Source organism: Cariama cristata, unplaced genomic scaffold, assembly GCF_000690535.1.
Source record: "Cariama cristata isolate BGI_N322 unplaced genomic scaffold, ASM69053v1 scaffold5046, whole genome shotgun sequence".
NCBI lineage: Eukaryota > Metazoa > Chordata > Aves > Cariamiformes > Cariamidae > Cariama > Cariama cristata.
In genome coordinates, this window is record NW_009622548.1 from 1 (window position 1) to 17,846 (window position 17,846).

The following is a 17,846-nucleotide window of genomic DNA, read 5'->3' on the forward strand; positions in this document are numbered from 1 at the left end:
ACCTGAGAGTAGCAGATTTTAGCGGGTCAGGATCGAGGAGATCGTAGGAACAGGCTAACAAGCGCTTAAGCGAGGTAAGAGTGGGTGCGCGGTGTACAGAGGGGCTGCCGTGTCGCCTCCCCCGCCGAGGGTCCCTCTGTGGCCGCTGCGTGACTCGGCGGGGAACCGCAGCGGGGTGCGTGACTCGGCGGGAAACCGCAGCGAGGGGAGGGGGTTTCATAGAAGAAGGCAGAACACCCACTTTCTTGCCTGTGCCGGCTTTCTCTTTCATCATCTGCATAATTTGTAGAGTTACGCAAACATTATCTGCTGAGCCGCTTCTTGGAAAAGAGGCAAATCCTTAAGGCTTGGAGCTAAGAGTATGATGCGCAGCGTTCACGTAACCCGTTGGGTTTCTCCCTCTTTCTTACGTTTGCCTGGCATTCCACATGCAGATCTGCGGCAGGAGGAAAAAGCGAGGACGCAGAAGCCAATCTGTAATACTTAAAGCAAATAAAGGCTCCTGGGGGGAATGTGTGCTTTTAGACAAGCAGAAGAAAATAAGCAAAATCTATTAATATTTTGATCTTGTTTGGTTCCTGTGTAGTCTTCCAAACGATGCAGACTTTAAGACAGTCATCTTAAAATACATTATAAGAAAACATATTTTGATGTTAATTAGAAAAAGTATACACGAACTAAGAGTGGGATGTTCATAAAACTATTCTGACAATTATTAGCAAGGATTTTTTCCATTTAAATACCTGCAGGCGTTCATATGTATGCAATATGTCTAGTGATAACAAACTCCATGCTAACTTCTAGAAGTCACACACAGAGCTGGAAAACCAAATTCTCATTCCCATAGAAAGCCCACTATTTAGAAGAGACAAATAATGTTAGATTTAGAATGAATTTTCATCATTGGATCGGAATATTCAGTTTCAGCCCATTTTAAGTTAGTTTCATTTTTTATGTTGGGAGTCAGTTACATGTGATAGTACAGTGAAAACTGAGCAAGTCTAAAGTGACACCCTTGCATGGGAAGTTGGGATTTTTCTCTCAAAGTTTTCCATCAAGGTCTATACGTTCCTGCAATATATTTAAACTCGGCTCAAACTGCATTTGAGTAGGGGTAGGGGTGAGGTTCCGTGAAAAAACGTTTACAGCAAGGATTGTTTTTAAGAAAATCTTTTGGAAGTGTTATGTACCTACACACATCTTACTTTAAATGACAGGTATCCGGATGTGCAGGCTAAAATGCAGGAAGAAGTGGATAGGATTGTTGGAAGAGACCGTCTGCCATGTGCTGAAGATCAGCCTCACTTGCCCTACATCATGGCTTTCTTGTATGAATCCATGCGTTTCAGCAGCTTTGTGCCTGTTACAATCCCACATGCCACCACAGCCAACACCTTCATAATGGGCTACCTCATTCCCAAGGACACGGTGATTTTTGTTAATCAGTGGTCAGTGAATCACGATCCGGCAAAATGGTCCAACCCAGAGGATTTTGATCCGACAAGGTTTCTGGATGAGAACGGATTCATCAATAAAGATCTTACTAGTAGCGTGATGATTTTCTCATTGGGAAAACGTCGGTGTATTGGAGAGGAGTTATCCAAGGTGCAGCTGTTTCTCTTTACCTCCATACTGGTGCATCAGTGCAATTTTACTGCTAATCCAAATGAGGACCCTAAAATGGACTTTACCTATGGGCTGACCATTAAACCGAAGCCATTTACCTTGAATGTTACACTTAGAGATACTATGGACTTGCTCGATCAGGCTGTCCAAAGACTGCAAGCAGAGAAAGCAGCCAGTGAAAATCAGCTGTCAGCAAATGCCTAAGCAACAAACCTTGCATTTAAAGATAATCCCTCTCTCTCTTTTTAGACTTAAGTAAGTTATAGTTTGTTCTGGTGATCTTTCTGGAAAGTACCCGATATTACAAGTTACAAGAGCAGGTAGGAAAACGGCACAAGGTATAATTCAGTCCTCTTTTTAGTTCTAGAGGGAGAGCCGGGAGAACAATTTAATATATTAAATGATAAAACATACGCAATTTGAAAGTAAGCCTTTTCTTTTCTAGCTTGTTCACAGAAGTCACCATGGTAAAGCGCTTTTTATCTACTGACTGGTTGGAGCATCTCCAGGAACTCTTTGTACAATCCTTTCCATGTCTCCCTGCGCTGTGCCTTAACTCTAAGTTCGCCTTCAGTGACTGCACATCCCAAAGTGAAATCTCTCTTAAAAAAAAAAAAGAGGAAAAAAAAAAAAGGGTTGCTCAGATCACTGCAGCCTGCCTCTGAATTCACTCTGCTGGAAACTGCCGTAGGCACATGGCAGCTCCTGGGTTGTGACTGCTGGGATGTACATTAATGCCTCAATAATATATGTTCAAATTATTTTTGGTAAAATGACAATGTAAAGTCTTGCCTTCAGCATTCCAAAGTGTTTACATAAATTACTAAAAAAGTCTTGCTTATAAGCACATTTAAAAATAAAATCCGTATTTTATATGAGAATGAACAAAATGTCCTAATGTAGTAACTTTTCATTAAGTTTTGAAAGATCAGATTTGATATGTCACCAAATGGCAAGGGTGATACAAGCCATATGATAATCTGTTCGTTAGTATATTAATGAACAAAATAGTTATTTGAATTAGAAAGTTTTATAAAGGTATAGCTGAACTTTGTTTTTCTTTAGTAAAGAGTTAATATCCCTGTCCCTAAGCACATAGGTAAGTCCAGTAAAACCCACATTGGCTGAGGTATTTAGAAGTCGGAATTTGGGGTGTTTATATTAAAACTTTCATTCCACAAGCCTCAAGTAAAGCGTACAGCAAATATCCCCCTGCTCGCTACTCGTGCTGCTGAGTTACATGGTATACCCAAAAATCAACTATGTACTTTTAGTACAATTTGCTTGGAACAAAGTCTCAGAAGGAAAACTAACATTACGTGTCCTAATTAATGTACCCATTAACTGAAGAAAAAGTACTTTTAAAATTTTTGTGAGGCAAAGGACAAAATTTTTTTGAAAACAAACAATTATTTTAAAGTAAAACACACACATGAAACCTTATGGCCTTGAGCCTTTGGCTTGTGTTTGTGTACACAAAGCTACATGTATTTCTCCAAAAAGCAAACAACCCTGTGTAAATGCCCAATTTTGAAAAGTGTTTGGCACTTCTTTGGGGCTGCAGATCACCTTCAATTACATACGAAATCCTTCAAAAATGAGAGTACCTCCCGTGACTTGCTGTGTTCAGCCTAGTACTAAAGAAGGTATTAGTAGAGCTAGAAAAATAAGGGTGCAGTGCTGCACAGTGAAGTAGCTCTGCTGAGACCTAAGCAAGTAAAGATTTACACTGGATCTTCTGATTGACAGCCAGCCTTAGTCACCTTGGCAGCAGTGACGGGACTCACGCTGACATTGGGAAGAGCTGGGTTAACGACACAATCCTGATCTTCTTAAGTAGAAGCTTCGCTACTGATTTTAAAAACCTGAATCAAGCCTAAAAGTACTGCTCTGTAACCCCACCCAGCAGCAGTGTACCGGTTTAACGTCTCTGACTTCATATGGCATCTATCTTCTTTTTTTAGCTAAAAAAGCGTTCTGTAACATACACAAGGAGTAACCTCAGGTGTTTTTCTGAATTACATACAAGTTTGTGATATCCCAGAACTTAGCCTATACCTGTGAAAAGCTTTATAAGATACTCAGCATTTTCATATGGAGATCTACATTAGATCAAATGCTAGCCAGACAACTTTCCTTGTACCTTTGTAAGTATTGTTATTAAAAAAATATAACGGATGTAACCTACAACTGAATAGTTATTCTAACACAAGGATCACCGATTCATATTTTAATAGAAGCAGCTTTTGCAATTTTGTACTTTCCAAAAGCTTTAACTATGCATTGGCTACTAATGCAACATCCATTCACACTGCTCACGTCTGTCAGGGGGTCACACGCTATATAGCTGTTGGTCACATAATGCCTCCTATATCATCTGCGAAGTTACTCAAATTTAGTAGCACGCATTTAGAATGTATGCAGTTGTTCAGCAAGCTAACTTTTATGGTCATTTTGAGATGTATCACTGTGTTACCAAAATACTAAATAAAATTATTCCTACACTGCCTTTGCTTAGTTTATATATGGCTTTCTAACATCAAGATAAAATTATTATTTCCAATTCAGAAAGTATTATTATTTTAGATATTTGTTTGTATGCTTTTCACCTTCTTCCCATTTCTGGATTTTAAGGGTTTTCTCTATCCTGACCTTACAGCTTCTGAGGTCTGCCTGCTTATTCACACCTTCCCATCTGCGCCCAACTTCCTCATGCTCCTTGCTAAGAACATTCCCTGCTGCTCGTCTCGGCATCGATCTGAATTCTCTCATGTCTTTTGCTTTCTTCTAACACTGGATAATCTCTCCTCTGCCAACACAATCTCCAATGCTATGTTCTTCCCTCTGGCATTTCAGTTTACTTCCCCCTCCCCTTATTTCAGACCCACAGACTGGTTTTCCTTTCTCTTTTTCCCTCCTGTATCTCAGACTGGCATCTCTATACTCCTGATACGGGGTCCCCACCGGTGCCCTTGGGACCAGTTTGTGCCGTTTTGACCTTGGTGTATAGTCTGGAGTGCCAGGAAGGAAATCTCAGGGCCAAACAGGCCTTAACGTGCCCTTGCAGAGCAACCTCTCACGAAATCAAGGCAATCCTGTGGTGAAGGGTGGCCGTTATTGCGTATATAAAACATTTCTTCGTGATGCAGCAGCTCCCTTCCCTGTGCCTCCCCCCTCTTTGTTTTCTTTTTCCTGATCTGCTACGCAAGCCTGCTTGCTTCAGAGCCGACTTAGAAAGGACCGTCACGTTTTCCCTAACCCCACAGAAGTGGAACAAAAGCTGGGTGGGATAGAAGGCCAGGCAGACAGACTAGCAGCAGTTCCTTCCCAATTTGGGATATTTTCAGCTGGAGTTTCGCCCTTAGAGGACGGGATTCTAAGTGCAGGCTGAGTTGGTGAAATCCGAAGGAATGTAAGTTGAAGATGACTTTTTAGGACAAGAGGAAACAGCCTCAAGTTGTGCCAGGGGAGGTTCAGGTTGGATATTGGACTAACTCAGCAAATTGGCTTGATTTTATTTTTTTTTTAAATTCTGTATTTCCATTTTCCATCTGTTTAATTGGAGCAGTTGTTAGAAAAATGATCATTTTCAAAACTAGGCAAGGTCATATCTAACAGCAAGTCATGCACATCTCATGAGATTTTGTCTTTGCACGGTCACTGCCTCCCTCATCAACCTGTGACTGGATGTCACCACAGCAATACTACACAAATTCATCTTGAGATTTCTTCATGAAATAAAGCACAGAAAAGTTAAGCAGCCATATTCAAGACAAGATTTTTCCTTTAAAAATCTTCGTGCCCAGGTTGTAGTGATTTCAATGGGTCAGGAAAGCCAAATGTCTTTTTGCTTGCTGTCTCTGTGGATGTGCACATGCACACACTTAGTCTGTCCTAGAATTTTAGTGAGATCTCTCATTCAAGTTGAGGTATGGGATTAAAAAAAACCAACCCCCAAAACTACAAAGCAGGAAGCACAGGGAGAACTTAGGGCAAGCATTACATTTCTTGGAAAACCAGTAGCTGTCAGACCACGGCAGTACCTAACAAGGAGGGGAAGCAAGTAGGCTGCGCTAGCAGAGTTGGTAGGGAATACGTTTATGCTTTATGCTGCTCAAGTCTACCCTTACATTCCTTGTGAAGCTAATAGTGAAACGGGCTGGCTTCAGCAGGCGTCTGCTCAGAGCTGCTGAAATGGATAGCAGTAATATAACAGTAAGGAGCAAGACTCATCAGAACTTGAGAAACAACCGCCGCTAGAAAGAGGAGAAGGGGTCAATGCAGGGCCTGCGCAACAGGTATCAGTACCAGCATAGTCACGGCACTGTGTAACTAAATGCACATTCGCAACAACAATTTCCAACTAGTTTTGCATCAGACCCACTATATTTTTGTGAGTGGCAGGGACTGATGCATAGGTAGGTCTGTAGGAAATTGGTTCACATTATCCAGGCAGAGCAACCAGAGACTAGGCAATGGGGAGCTTACATTTTACCCAAGAAAAGTTGAGGAATTTTTAGCCACGGAAAGTGAACAGTTAACGTTTGCCTTCACTGCATCTTTAGCTTGGTTAAATTTTACTCGGACCGCCCGTTTGCCCATACAACAGAGTCGACTTGGGATAACACTGAAGGTGGATCTGGCTTTTTCACAGATGAAGAAAAGGGCTGGATTCTGAATAGTGCCATTATTTTGGTATACTGTGCAACACAGATACGGTGATTCAAGTTTCAACAACTTCTTTGCTGTTTACCGCCCTGCATTCTTGCAGCTCAGTTTTTTCCATGTTCCAGTCACTTGTACTCAGACCAGGCCAACTTGCTTAACCCTCGGGTGAAAACAAGCTCAGTTAAGCACAAACAGCCTGGAGCATTTAAGATGGCTGTAGCAGATGCTTTGATAGCTCTCCTTTGGGGCTTTTTGCCAACTTTTCAGAAAGCTCCACTCACCAAAAACTACTTTGCTTTGCTAGTGTTGCCCTGACCTTCAATACTTAGAGCAGATCTTGCTCCAGCCTGAAAGCGCAAAGCTGGAGCTAACCAAGTCAAAGAAGAGTCTCTCAGTTCCCTAACCGGGCGCCTGGGGACACCGACCCATCGGTACGGTTAACTCAGGAGATGCGGGATGCCGAGGCATTTCAACTGCACATGGGTGGAGGGCGGGAAAGGGGTGAATACACAGGGGACTTAGTGAAGGTGCGTAAGTCAACTGCAGGGCTACCCGGGAGTCATTCACTGCAGTGGCTGAGAGCTAGTGGAGGGAAATGTATGTCTGAAGTGTAGAAAGATCCCAGCTAGGGAGGAGCTGTGCACAGGGTCTTGGATTTCCAGGACAAGAGAGGTGGTGGTTTGACAGTGCTTGTACACTGTCAGGATTCGGGTGATAAGAATCCGCACAGTATAAAAGAGGTTCACTCACACCAGCAGCAGGGAACGTGAAACTGAGAGCATCTGGACCAAACCTTACCTTCACACCAGGCTGAAGATAGAATGAGCAATTATTTTCCCAAAAACTTTGGACAAACAAAGGATGTTCAAATACTAACTCCTCACTGCCCGTTAACTCAAGTGACAGATTTGGGGGGCAGCAAACATGGAAACGAGCCGTGAGGAACTAAACACGAGGGATCGGGCAGTGCCATACAGGCTGCAGGGTTTGAAAACAAAACCTGTCTACAACAGAAAGCCATGGAAAGTCCGTCATTCTCCTCACCTCGGCATCCCCAGTGCCCAAGAACGACGGGGAGGAAAAGACAGCCCAGCTGCAGCAGTCCAAACACCCTTTGGGGAAGTTTTCCTCTTGACATTCAGAGAGAGTGGTGGAAGGAGCGGGCACTACACCAGGCAGAAACACTGCTGGTCTAGAGGATCCATTCAGAGCAGGTCAGTGTCATTTATTTGAGCCAGGTGAGCAGGAAGAGGTTTGTATCAGTCGGCTATTCCCAAGCTGTACAGTTATGTCTTCACTTGTATCTAGGCTTGCTCAATATCCCCTAGGGAAAGGATGGCGGGTATATTGCAGGATGCTCCAGAACTGCTTTTATCCTCTGATATTATTGGTATATTCTCAGTGATGGATGACTTTGGTTGGCAAGGACAGTTCTACAAGAGCAGACTTTATTTCCACGATCTCCCCACCTGAGCTCTAGTAAGACCGTAACAGTTATCATGCAGAAACGGGCTTCTAATCCTCTCACGATAACAAATGGGATTTCAAGTAACCATGTTTTCTGTGCTAAGAATAACAGGACACCCTCTACTTATTCGGACTGCTATGCTCATCATAACTGAAGGGGAGATGTGGAGTGAGACACCCTTGCTCCCAGTACAAAAGCAAGATTTAAGACAAATTTTGGCTTCACAAAGTAAGTGTGTTTTGCAATCATCTGCAGAACAGCATGAAACAATACTCCATGCTTCTTTTATGCTTTGTAGTCTGTGAAAAACTTTGAAGCTGCAGTTTGAATATTTAATTCTACTGTATATCTTGGTTTTAATTATACTTTTTCACTATACAGTGAAAAATCAGAAATCGTGAAGCTATTAATCTTTTGTGGTTCAGGAAATTTAAATAATTCAAGTAAAAAAAAAAGTGCCACCAGAATTTAAACTCAGACTTCACAATAATTACCCCAATGAAAAATGAGATTCCTAAAGGAAGCTTTGTCTCATTATAACAAAACTCCTTTTTCTGCCCTTCATTCACGTATATAGCTGCTGGGACACAGTGTCGTGCTGCAGCTTGTTCCAAGACATAACTACGTTCATCTTTCTGTTCCTGGCAGAAGCAAGGAAGAGCTGTACCTACACTCCAGAACAATATGCCCTCCAGGGAAGCTTCCTGGGCAACCCTTCCAGGTGGCACAGGAATAAACGGGATGTGTTTTCCACCAGCTCGCCCTGGCTGAACACCCTTTCTCTCAGGTGCCTAACGTCCTGCCAAGCCTGCATCTTCCAAGGATGTGACAAGCACTTGTGGCACAGTGAGCGGAAGGCAGCTCAGCTGATGGGCTTTGGTAAGAAACACCACAGGAAATGTTTAATAAAGTTAAATAAGGATGAATTCCCATAAAGAAGGGGAGGGAAGAGCAACAAAAAGGTCTGGTTGAGATAAATATTTAAATGAAGAAGGTTCCCCAGAGAATTACAAGGCAGATCCTCCAGCGACTTTGTACTTGAACTGAAACCTTGTACAAAAAGATCCTGCTCTTGCTGGCATTAAGACTAAGGTACTTAGCATCTGTGCACACAGGTCTACAGCGCCCTGACAATGTTGTCCTCTGCATTTCAAGGATAAGGTACTACACAATACTGTTTCAAATATCTTCATGTCTCACTGAAAGGCAGAAAGATTTTCTTTTCTTCACAAGCTACCTCTTACCCTAATACAATACTTTTCTGCTTGAATAAACAGCTCTAGCCTGTTCCCAGAGTTAAGCGCATACAGTAGTTTTCATTGGGTATGAAACCATAAAACTGTACAGCAGAACGGAAACCTTTAGGGAAGTTCTTGGAATAAATAGATGCTCCATCAATTGTCTGAATGGCTGAAACAGTGAACGCGGAACACGTACATAAAGATTGGATACTAAAGATAACTTTTGCTCTCAAGAGAACAGATGCTTTCTTCTAGGGTTTATGAAAAGTCAATTAATGAAGTGACTGGACCTCTTTGTCTCTCTTTATAGCTCCCAAACGGTATGCTGACTAGACCGTAACGTTTTCCCTAGCAAAGATCCAGTTAGCAAGGCTTCCTGCATCCTTACATTCATACACAGTTAAGTGCTTCATGTAATTATAAACAAGTTCCTCCCTGATGATTTGTCATCCCTCTCTTTTCTTCAATTATTTTCTTTCAATTATTTCCCTGAAATACACACAACTTTAGCTGGCAAAAGAATTGTAGTCAGTTATTTCACTGAACTCAAATCATATGTATTTATTTGCATTTTCCTGCCTTTTGGGGGAATCCAGCAAGGTTTGACCATATGCTAAGAGAAGTAGCAGTTCTTCAGGCTCGATAGCAAAGAAAAATCTGTATGCGTGGAGGAATAAGCATAGGAAAAATTGAGGCAGTTGAGAAGTGAGAAGAACACAGCAGAGAAGGAGGAACGTTAAAAGGCCAGAGAAAATAGACAGAAATGTCTCATCACATGGAGGAGAATGGAAATGAGGAAAAAGAATGCAAGCAGCTGCTAACACTAATTTGCCCCCTCCCCAGGTACAACAGCTCTCCAGGGTACCCTGGGGACCACAGGTTGTAACTGATGGACACACACACGTACCCCTGCAGAGGGCAATTCATCCCACCGGCCCTTTTATCTCACCCACAGAGAGTATAGGCAGCCTGCTTGTACTGAACACCGGCCCTTTAGGTTATTGATGCACCACGGCCCTCCCGTACTACTCACCATATGTTACAGACAGATACTTAGGTCTGCCCTGCTCAGAAACAGAAATGTTAATTGAGGAAACAAACCACACTGATTTAACCAGGCCATGTTGCAGAGTCTAACCCAATTTAACTACCTGATATCACAGCATCACAGACTGTTTGAGATGGGAAGCGACCTCTGGAAGTCACCTGGTCCAACCCCCTGCTCAAGTAGGGCCTCCTGGAGCCCATCTAGTCATTCCACCTTCACAATAGTAATAACTACCCACCTCACTATAGGCTTTTTCCTTCCTTTTTTTTTTTTTTTAATAGTAAACACATAGCAAATAGTATGTTTGCCACTGGTTCACTTCCCTCTTGCAGTTAAACCTGTGCGGGCATCACCCTGGGAAACCCCGTCCCTAGGCAGTGCTTTTCCTCAGCACCGCCACCCGCTCCCACGGGATGAGAAAAGCCTGCCCTGCACCTGCCTTTGGGAAGCATCCCCAGAGACAGGAGGAGGGAAAGGCCACATAAGACAGCCATTACTGCCCATCCTCTGCTGTTTTGAGCTGGATTTTATGTGATTTTATGTGCATTTGGTCCTTGCTTCAGCACGTAACAGAGAGGATCTATCTGCCCAGAGCAATCTGTCACAGGCTTTCCTGCAGCTGAACCCAGCCGGTAAGTCATTCAACTCTTCCCCAGATGCTTCTGTTTTCTGAACTAACAGGAACCACATGTACCGCCGGCTCTCCCCAAAGACCCGGGCCAGCGCTAACAGAGAGGGGGCAATTCTCCGCTTGACTTCGGGAATGAGGTCCTTCCTTGGCTCAGGATGCTTCATGAGCAAAGACTCTAACAGAGAACCAGTCCTGAAACGCTGGGACCAGTGTACGCAGGTATGACCCACTGGTGAAAATCCTCCCCACCTTTCAAAGGTTTTAATCCTTTTGAAGTTCTAAATAGCACCGTGGAGTCTTTGATACTTGAAGTAACAATTAGGCACTACATGCAGCAACCTTACCTATAGCAGTAAGTGAAGCAGCCATGCAATTTAAGACATGGGTAATAAACAGTGCCCTGTTTGCTTGCTGAGTTTTAGCACAGAAGTCGGTGTTTATTGTAATGGTGATAATCAAAGTATCTAAGCTTTCCCCTCAGTGTTTTAAAAATAAATTCCTTGCAAAGTACTGTCATCTATTCTCATACGTTTCCAAATGCCAAGGCAACAACAGTAAATGCACAGCGTGTCTTCAGCCAAACTTGGCAGTCAGGATTTAAGAAAGGAAAAAGTTACAGAGCAACATGTTTGCAAACACCCAAGTCCCTAATCTGGCCATTCCATTTTACTGTATATTTTTTAATTTACTGCATACTGAACATTAAATTTTAAAGATAGGAAACAAATTATAATTTATGTCAATCCGAGTCTGGACAGGGGAATTCACACCACTGAACAGCACTTCAAACATAACTAGAAATTAGAACTCTACCTTTTTCCTTCCAGTGTTTGGTTTGTATGGTTTTTTTCTTTGCCCTCTCATCCTTGCTCAAATATTGGTCAAAATCATTTGCAGAAGGCTTGCTTTCCCAGTCTCTAGAAACAGTCTGTTGAGTTATCAAAAAGAGGTATCAAAACTGTACTTCAGATTTTTTAGAGGCTTTTTTTCTACCCGATGCACAAAACCATTTGTTTACAGATGTTCAGCAAAACAAGTTTTATTAAACTGTGCCACAGAAATTATCTCCAAATTTATTAGGAGGGACAACATGTCTTCAGCTTATAATGCATGTGGTTCATTGCCGTTTTAGTTTTGACTGCTGAATAGCAGCACTATTCGAAATGACAGATTTCAGTGAGATATGACTCTTGGGGAAAGAGATTTCAGTAGTAGCGTAGGCTTACACAGTAAAGATTTAAAAAAAAAAACAAAACAAGGCCCAGTATTATTCTAGAGTATTTCTTTTCATTTGTCTAGCTCTGCCCAGGCTGGATTTTTTTATAACGCATCTTTCAAGGGACTGGCCCTCAAACCCGTGCTCAGTAACCAGCTTGCAGCTCCTGCAGAGGTCCTGTGAGTTTCTCTACTGAAATTTTAACTCCCAAGTCAGTTTGAGTCCATTCTTCACAAAGGCACTCAGACGTGATTGAATAACAAATTAGAGAGAACCACCACATCCCTATGCTGGTCTAAAAAAACTAGACCACCCTCATTGTAATTCTGCTTTTGCAGTTGTCAACTTTTGACATACAACCCCAAGATCCTTTTATACACACTACCAGAAAAATTCTCTGCCAGTAGCCTGCAAGGCTTGACAAAGCCACTTATTTTGTCCAGGAACAAACTAAAACGTGGGGTTAAAGTTCATAATTAACTAAAGCTCCATTCAGAGTCCAGTGATCTTGATGGATATCAGTGAATTTCAAAGACTGTCAGGCACTTTCCTCTCCCAGACAAACACAAGGGCTTCCAGGAGACAAAAAGAGCTTGATCTCTGCCTCCATGCCCCCGAGAATTATTATTATTTTTAATGAAACACACTGAAGGTCTACATTGCTGTCAACTGTCTGCAACTTAGTTTATTTTTAGCTTGCAATATAGTTAATAAAAACCAGGTACAACCCTCATCCTGCTTTAGAAGCACATCTTGGAAATTGAACAGCTCTGCTAAAGTCATTGTAGAACAAGATTTTAAGATGCATCTAAAAAGCCATAAACCAAACTGTTCTTAATATGCCACAAAAGCATTGTTTATCCATGTGCATGCATTGAAACATCTGATGTTGCACTTTCCCATTTACAGGGAAAGCCAACCCTCTTCAGGGAGACCACACACTATGTCACATTTAGCACCTGTTAGGAAAGTTTCAGCATGATTTTAATTATTTCCAAGCTCGGTAAATCCCCTTCTGCCTCCTTGCTGGAAGGGTTTATGTCAATTAAAATGGTGTCTCATGTAAACTGTTTAAGCCCCTAGAAAGCTTCAGTTTGCATCCTAGTTAGCAAATTCCTCTCCTTTTCACTCTCCAGCTACAGCCTTGGTCATGACAGAATGTAAAATGTAGTTTTGTAGGTAGCATAGTACCTAGAATTTCATCCGAAAGTCCCTATGTTGCTGTCAATACCCATGATAAATTGCTTGCACTACCTATGGCGCTATCCTGCGCTGAGATGACAACCAAGCGAGAGCAGATGGACCGCTTGGCTGCAGGGACACCAGGCTCCAGGCTCTTTCAGCACTTGTATCTGAAGAGGACATGTCTAGAAAAGCTGGGAACATGAACTCGGTATCGACATCTACGGCTGTGAATCTGCTGAGAAACTTGCACATCCAAAACCAAACAGCTTCATTCATCTCAGGGTACCGTCTTCAGGAGCCAACGTTGTCTGGGATCCTGCCCACCTGAACCCCCCAGGAAGAGCGCAAACAAGGAGAGATGGACACAGAGACTACACGAGAGGGAGCACCAACTTCTCTGGAAGTGACATGGGCACACCAGTGCCGAGAGAGGCCTCGCACTCCATCTTTGGCACCAAGTGTGGTCCACCTTGAGACACAGATCTAGCATACCCTTGTCAATCAAGGGCCAAGGCACAGCTGAAATATTTCCCTCATGTCAGACTACCCATGACATCAGAGCCTACGGGATCTTTTTTTTTCCAGAGCAGAAATCTGCAGCCAGATGAAAAGCAATAGCCCTGTAGTCATGGTTGGGCTTTCAGGTTTAAGAAGCCCAGCATCAGAGGTTTCCACATGCAGTCACCCCTGCAGAGGGAAAAATCGAGTCACAAAGCAAAGGCTGGAGCCCAGCAATCTGCCCCTCGCATCTTGCTCAGCTGGGCACGGGGTGCAGCAAAAAGCACTCACAGGAACGTGTAAGAAGTCGAGCCTCTTGGTCTCCCTCAAAAGAGACCTCGGCATCCCCTCGCAAAGGGCATTCTTCACCTGCAGCCAGACATCTCCCCACTGTTCAATCTGCTCAGCAAGACGAAAGCTGAGAGCTTAATCCGTGGTCAATTAAAGCACCAGCATGTGTTTTAGTTACTAATAAGAGCATTCCAAGGAGTAGGAGAGCTTGCCCGTATAAGCTGGCTAGGAGAAAAACCTTAAAGAATGTCCTTGCATGTCATACTTCACAGCTGGGATGCCCACCTTTTCTGGCAGAGATTGTTCTGGTCACACAAACTTTCCTCTTACTCATCAATAAAAAACCGATAGGAATAATAAGATCACCACTGTTCTTTTTTTATACATCATTTTTTCCTCAGCAGAGCTTTTCTCTTACTCATCAATGAAAAAAATGATAGGAATAATAAGATCACCACTGTTGGTTTTTTATACATCATTTTTTCCTCAGCAGAAAAAAAAGATCAGATTTGTGTTTTGTTTTATGCTTCAGTCCCGTTTGGAAAAAGACAGACAGATCTTCCTCAGCAGCCTGCTGCTGCAGCAGAACTGAGCAGTGCTCTCCCAGAACAAGCCACGCAGAGCTTTTGATTCTACAGAAGCCGGTCACCTGAAGTTTCCTTAGTTCTGAACATTTGCAAATAAGCCTAAGCTTTCTGGGAGTAGAGGATGGATATTCGTTAGCAAGGAAGTTCAACCGGTCCTTACATTAACTGAAGGTGGATTACATTAGCAGAACAAAACTTCAGGATTGTACCTGAGCGCAACAAATATCAGATTCTTCCAATATATTTCTGCTCCAACTCAGGGTGGAGTTCTCAAGTTTTCATATCCCCTAGAAGTCGTTTAGGCACCTAACTCCCATGTACTCAAAAATCTGGACGTAAGTAACTTTGTGCTTCTCCAGCACTTCTTAAGGCAGAACAAAAACCCAACCCAAGCCCAACCTGCCCATAATCTTTCTGTGAAAGTTTTCATGTAAAGAGATACAAGTACTGTGGTTGAGTTTTGTATTTTTGCAGGAGGAAGAGGAAAGAATTTGGACATAGCCCTGGCAATAATCATTCAACAATAAGGAGTTATCCCAGAAAAACATTATATTGCCAAACATCTTCCACACAGATGCACGTTTGCATTGTTCCTCCCTTGCATTTTGGGAAACCGTATATGATGCTGTGGCCAATACCCCAACACGAGGTGATTTTAGCAGACCACCTTGTTTGGGACCAGCTCACACTCACCAACGGTTAAATACAATCCTTTAAATTATACGTTACTGGTAACGCCCGACAAAATGCAAACATGTAAAACAACCCAGGGTAGCACCCGTACACCTAAGCCAAGGGCAATGGCGGGATTTAGGGGCAGGCAAGTCTCTTCATTCCCTAATAGCGGATATATTGATTTCTGCAGTAAATGGGCTCATTGCCAGGGTTAGAGCATCGACTGAGAAAACAGAACATCACGGGATGCAGACATCCATGCGACGTTAAGCATTTTAACAGGGAAGGCTGCAGCCTCATAGGAAAACCACACCTCGCTGCTACGCTGCGAGACACCTTAATTCTGCCTGTTGATTGCAGGGGCTGGGATCCCAACCAGGCTCATGAATTTCGTTCCCCAACGTAGAAACAGAAGAGCTAATGGTAACAGCAGCACATCAACGCAGTCAAGCCCCTCGCCAAAGCTCTTGCTGGGGATTCCTGTAACCATGAAACCTGCGTGCACATTTTGAGCCATGGCCCTCACAGCAAGCCCACCCCTTCCCTAGGGAAAGGGACTGGTGTTAAGGAGGAGATCCTAGGAAAGTGCTTTGCTAAGCCAACTTTCAGCTCCAGGAAACTGTTCATGCCCCAGGGCAATCTTTTCATCAAAATTGGGTCTGAACGCCAAAAATGAAGGTAATGAAAAATGAGCAGACAGCAAATTAAAATCCCATAGCATTGAATTGTGGAATCAACAAAACGTGGTGTTCCTGGAACAAACACTGTGCCCCAGGCACCTCAGCAACTGCTGCCTGGCACCGCTGAGACTCCTCAGCATCCCCCTGTCCCAGTCGAATGGCAGCTGGGAACCACCGAGAGCCAAAGCAGAAATCCTGGCACACGTCAGGGTTTCTCATTTCTTTCTTTTTTAATGTTTGCACTGCTGCCTCCAGTATGACTTAATGAGAACTCCAACAGCTGAAACAAGGGATGGGGCTTCCACAAAGCGGCGTGTTGTCAGACACAAAACCACATGGCTGGCAATTCAGTGGCAGCCCAGCATCGCTGCTTCTCCCACTTGTCTGCCGTGTGGTCTCTGTTTATGGGAAGAACAGGGCTGATGCATTTATTTATTTATTTTTTATTTAATTGATGGACATACCTCTTTGCAAATCACTACCAGGGAAATATTAAAGCTACTTTCATGAGAAAAAAAACAATTGGATTACTTAATAAGAAAAATATAGTTCAAAGTTAACATACTCAATCTGGTTTTAATAGGATTTTTGCAAGTTCTTTACTGAATTGTCACTCTGATAACACTGCAGTGGAAACATACTGTTTTCTTTCCTACATCACAAAACCTGTTGACTCCTCCCATCCCTTAAATTTACAGTCAGTTTAGAAACTGTGGCTTCTGTGATGCGCACACAGCGTTCTCTGAACGCTTTCACTGGCTGGCTTTATTTCAGGGCACTAATCTGTTGTTACTTTGCATCCCTTCAGGCAGTGACAGAAACCCAGAAGATAATTACAGTTAATTTCATGGCACCCTGCTCGCTATCACACCTGAGAACGCTCCACCTCAAATCAGCAGCAAATCCCTACTGAATTCCAGGGCACCTGGATCCCTCTCCGGCTCAGAGTTAGAGACTGGCTTGAGGGCTTTGTTGTTTGGTTTTTGGTTTTAAACCTAGAAGAACGTGAAGGATGAGGAATGCAGAGCAATTTGCAACTGGTAAGTGTCAACTGTAGGAGAAATGTCTCAAAAGACTTATGCAATATTTCTCCAAATAGAAGAGATCAGGTAAATTCTGTGCCTAAAAAGATCACTTCAAAGGCTCACGGCACACAAACATTGGCGTACAGTGCTTTATGTGAAGCAATCCTCAGAAGGGTATCCTTTCACACCAGAAGCCTTCTAAACTCTTCTGCAAAATTTAACAGAGAATTCCATCTGTGCTGAAAGACCACGCGTCTCTCCAAGGCTGCCCCGATGCCTGCAATATCAAGAATTACTCAACCTGTCTCTGAATATTCGATATATCATTTTGAAATCTCTCAACAACAACTGGAAAATCTATTATATCACTGGAAAAAAGAAAATGTGGACTTGGACAATTGGACTGCTTCATACCCAAGTTCCCGCATCAGCTATATTGTATCATAATTATATTGAGTGAAATACTACCTGACTGCAAAGTCTCACAGGTCTCCAGTGCGAGAAATATTTTTCGGTAGCCTTTAGGACACTCTGAAAAAAGAGATGCTCCACTTAATTGCAAAAGCTTATGCTAGAGATGAGATGGGACCTTGTCTGATAAAATAGGTAAGTAATTAGAAGTAATTTGGTAAGATGATGGGCAAGTAACTCAGTAAATACAGCATTACATCCCCTCAGATGTACATACTGTATGCATTAAGCATTAAATATGTTGGAGGCTGTACATAGTAATGAATGTACCGATGCAGAAAGCAAATGCTGAACTAAGGTTCCAAACTTGTCCCTTTCTGACTGTCAGAAAAATCGGAATAAATATCAAAGCCAACTCCAGAGAGAAGGAGTCACACAAGATCAACATTGAAAAACAGAGTTTGTCAGAACCTTTGGAAACTGATGTCCCAGAGATGCACGCAGCTCTGCTGAGGACTTAATTTTTTTGGACGTCTTCCCTTCTGGCCATGGGTCCCAGTGGTCTCGGGTCAAACTTACTGACCGGCCTGCGGCTC

The 17,846-nt window shown here is 42.9% G+C and overlaps 1 protein-coding gene across 1 annotated transcript; it reads left to right on the forward strand.

Annotated features, from left to right (window-relative positions):
• Window positions 1–1,217: 1,217 nt before the first annotated feature.
• On the forward strand, window positions 1,218–1,830 carry LOC104163369 (cytochrome P450 1B1; the record flags this gene model as incomplete). The annotated part of the gene is made up of 1 exon (XM_009702359.1): window positions 1,218–1,830. A coding segment is annotated over one exon (613 nt), but the record flags the coding sequence as incomplete, so codon positions are not given.
• Window positions 1,831–17,846: the final 16,016 nt, after the last annotated feature.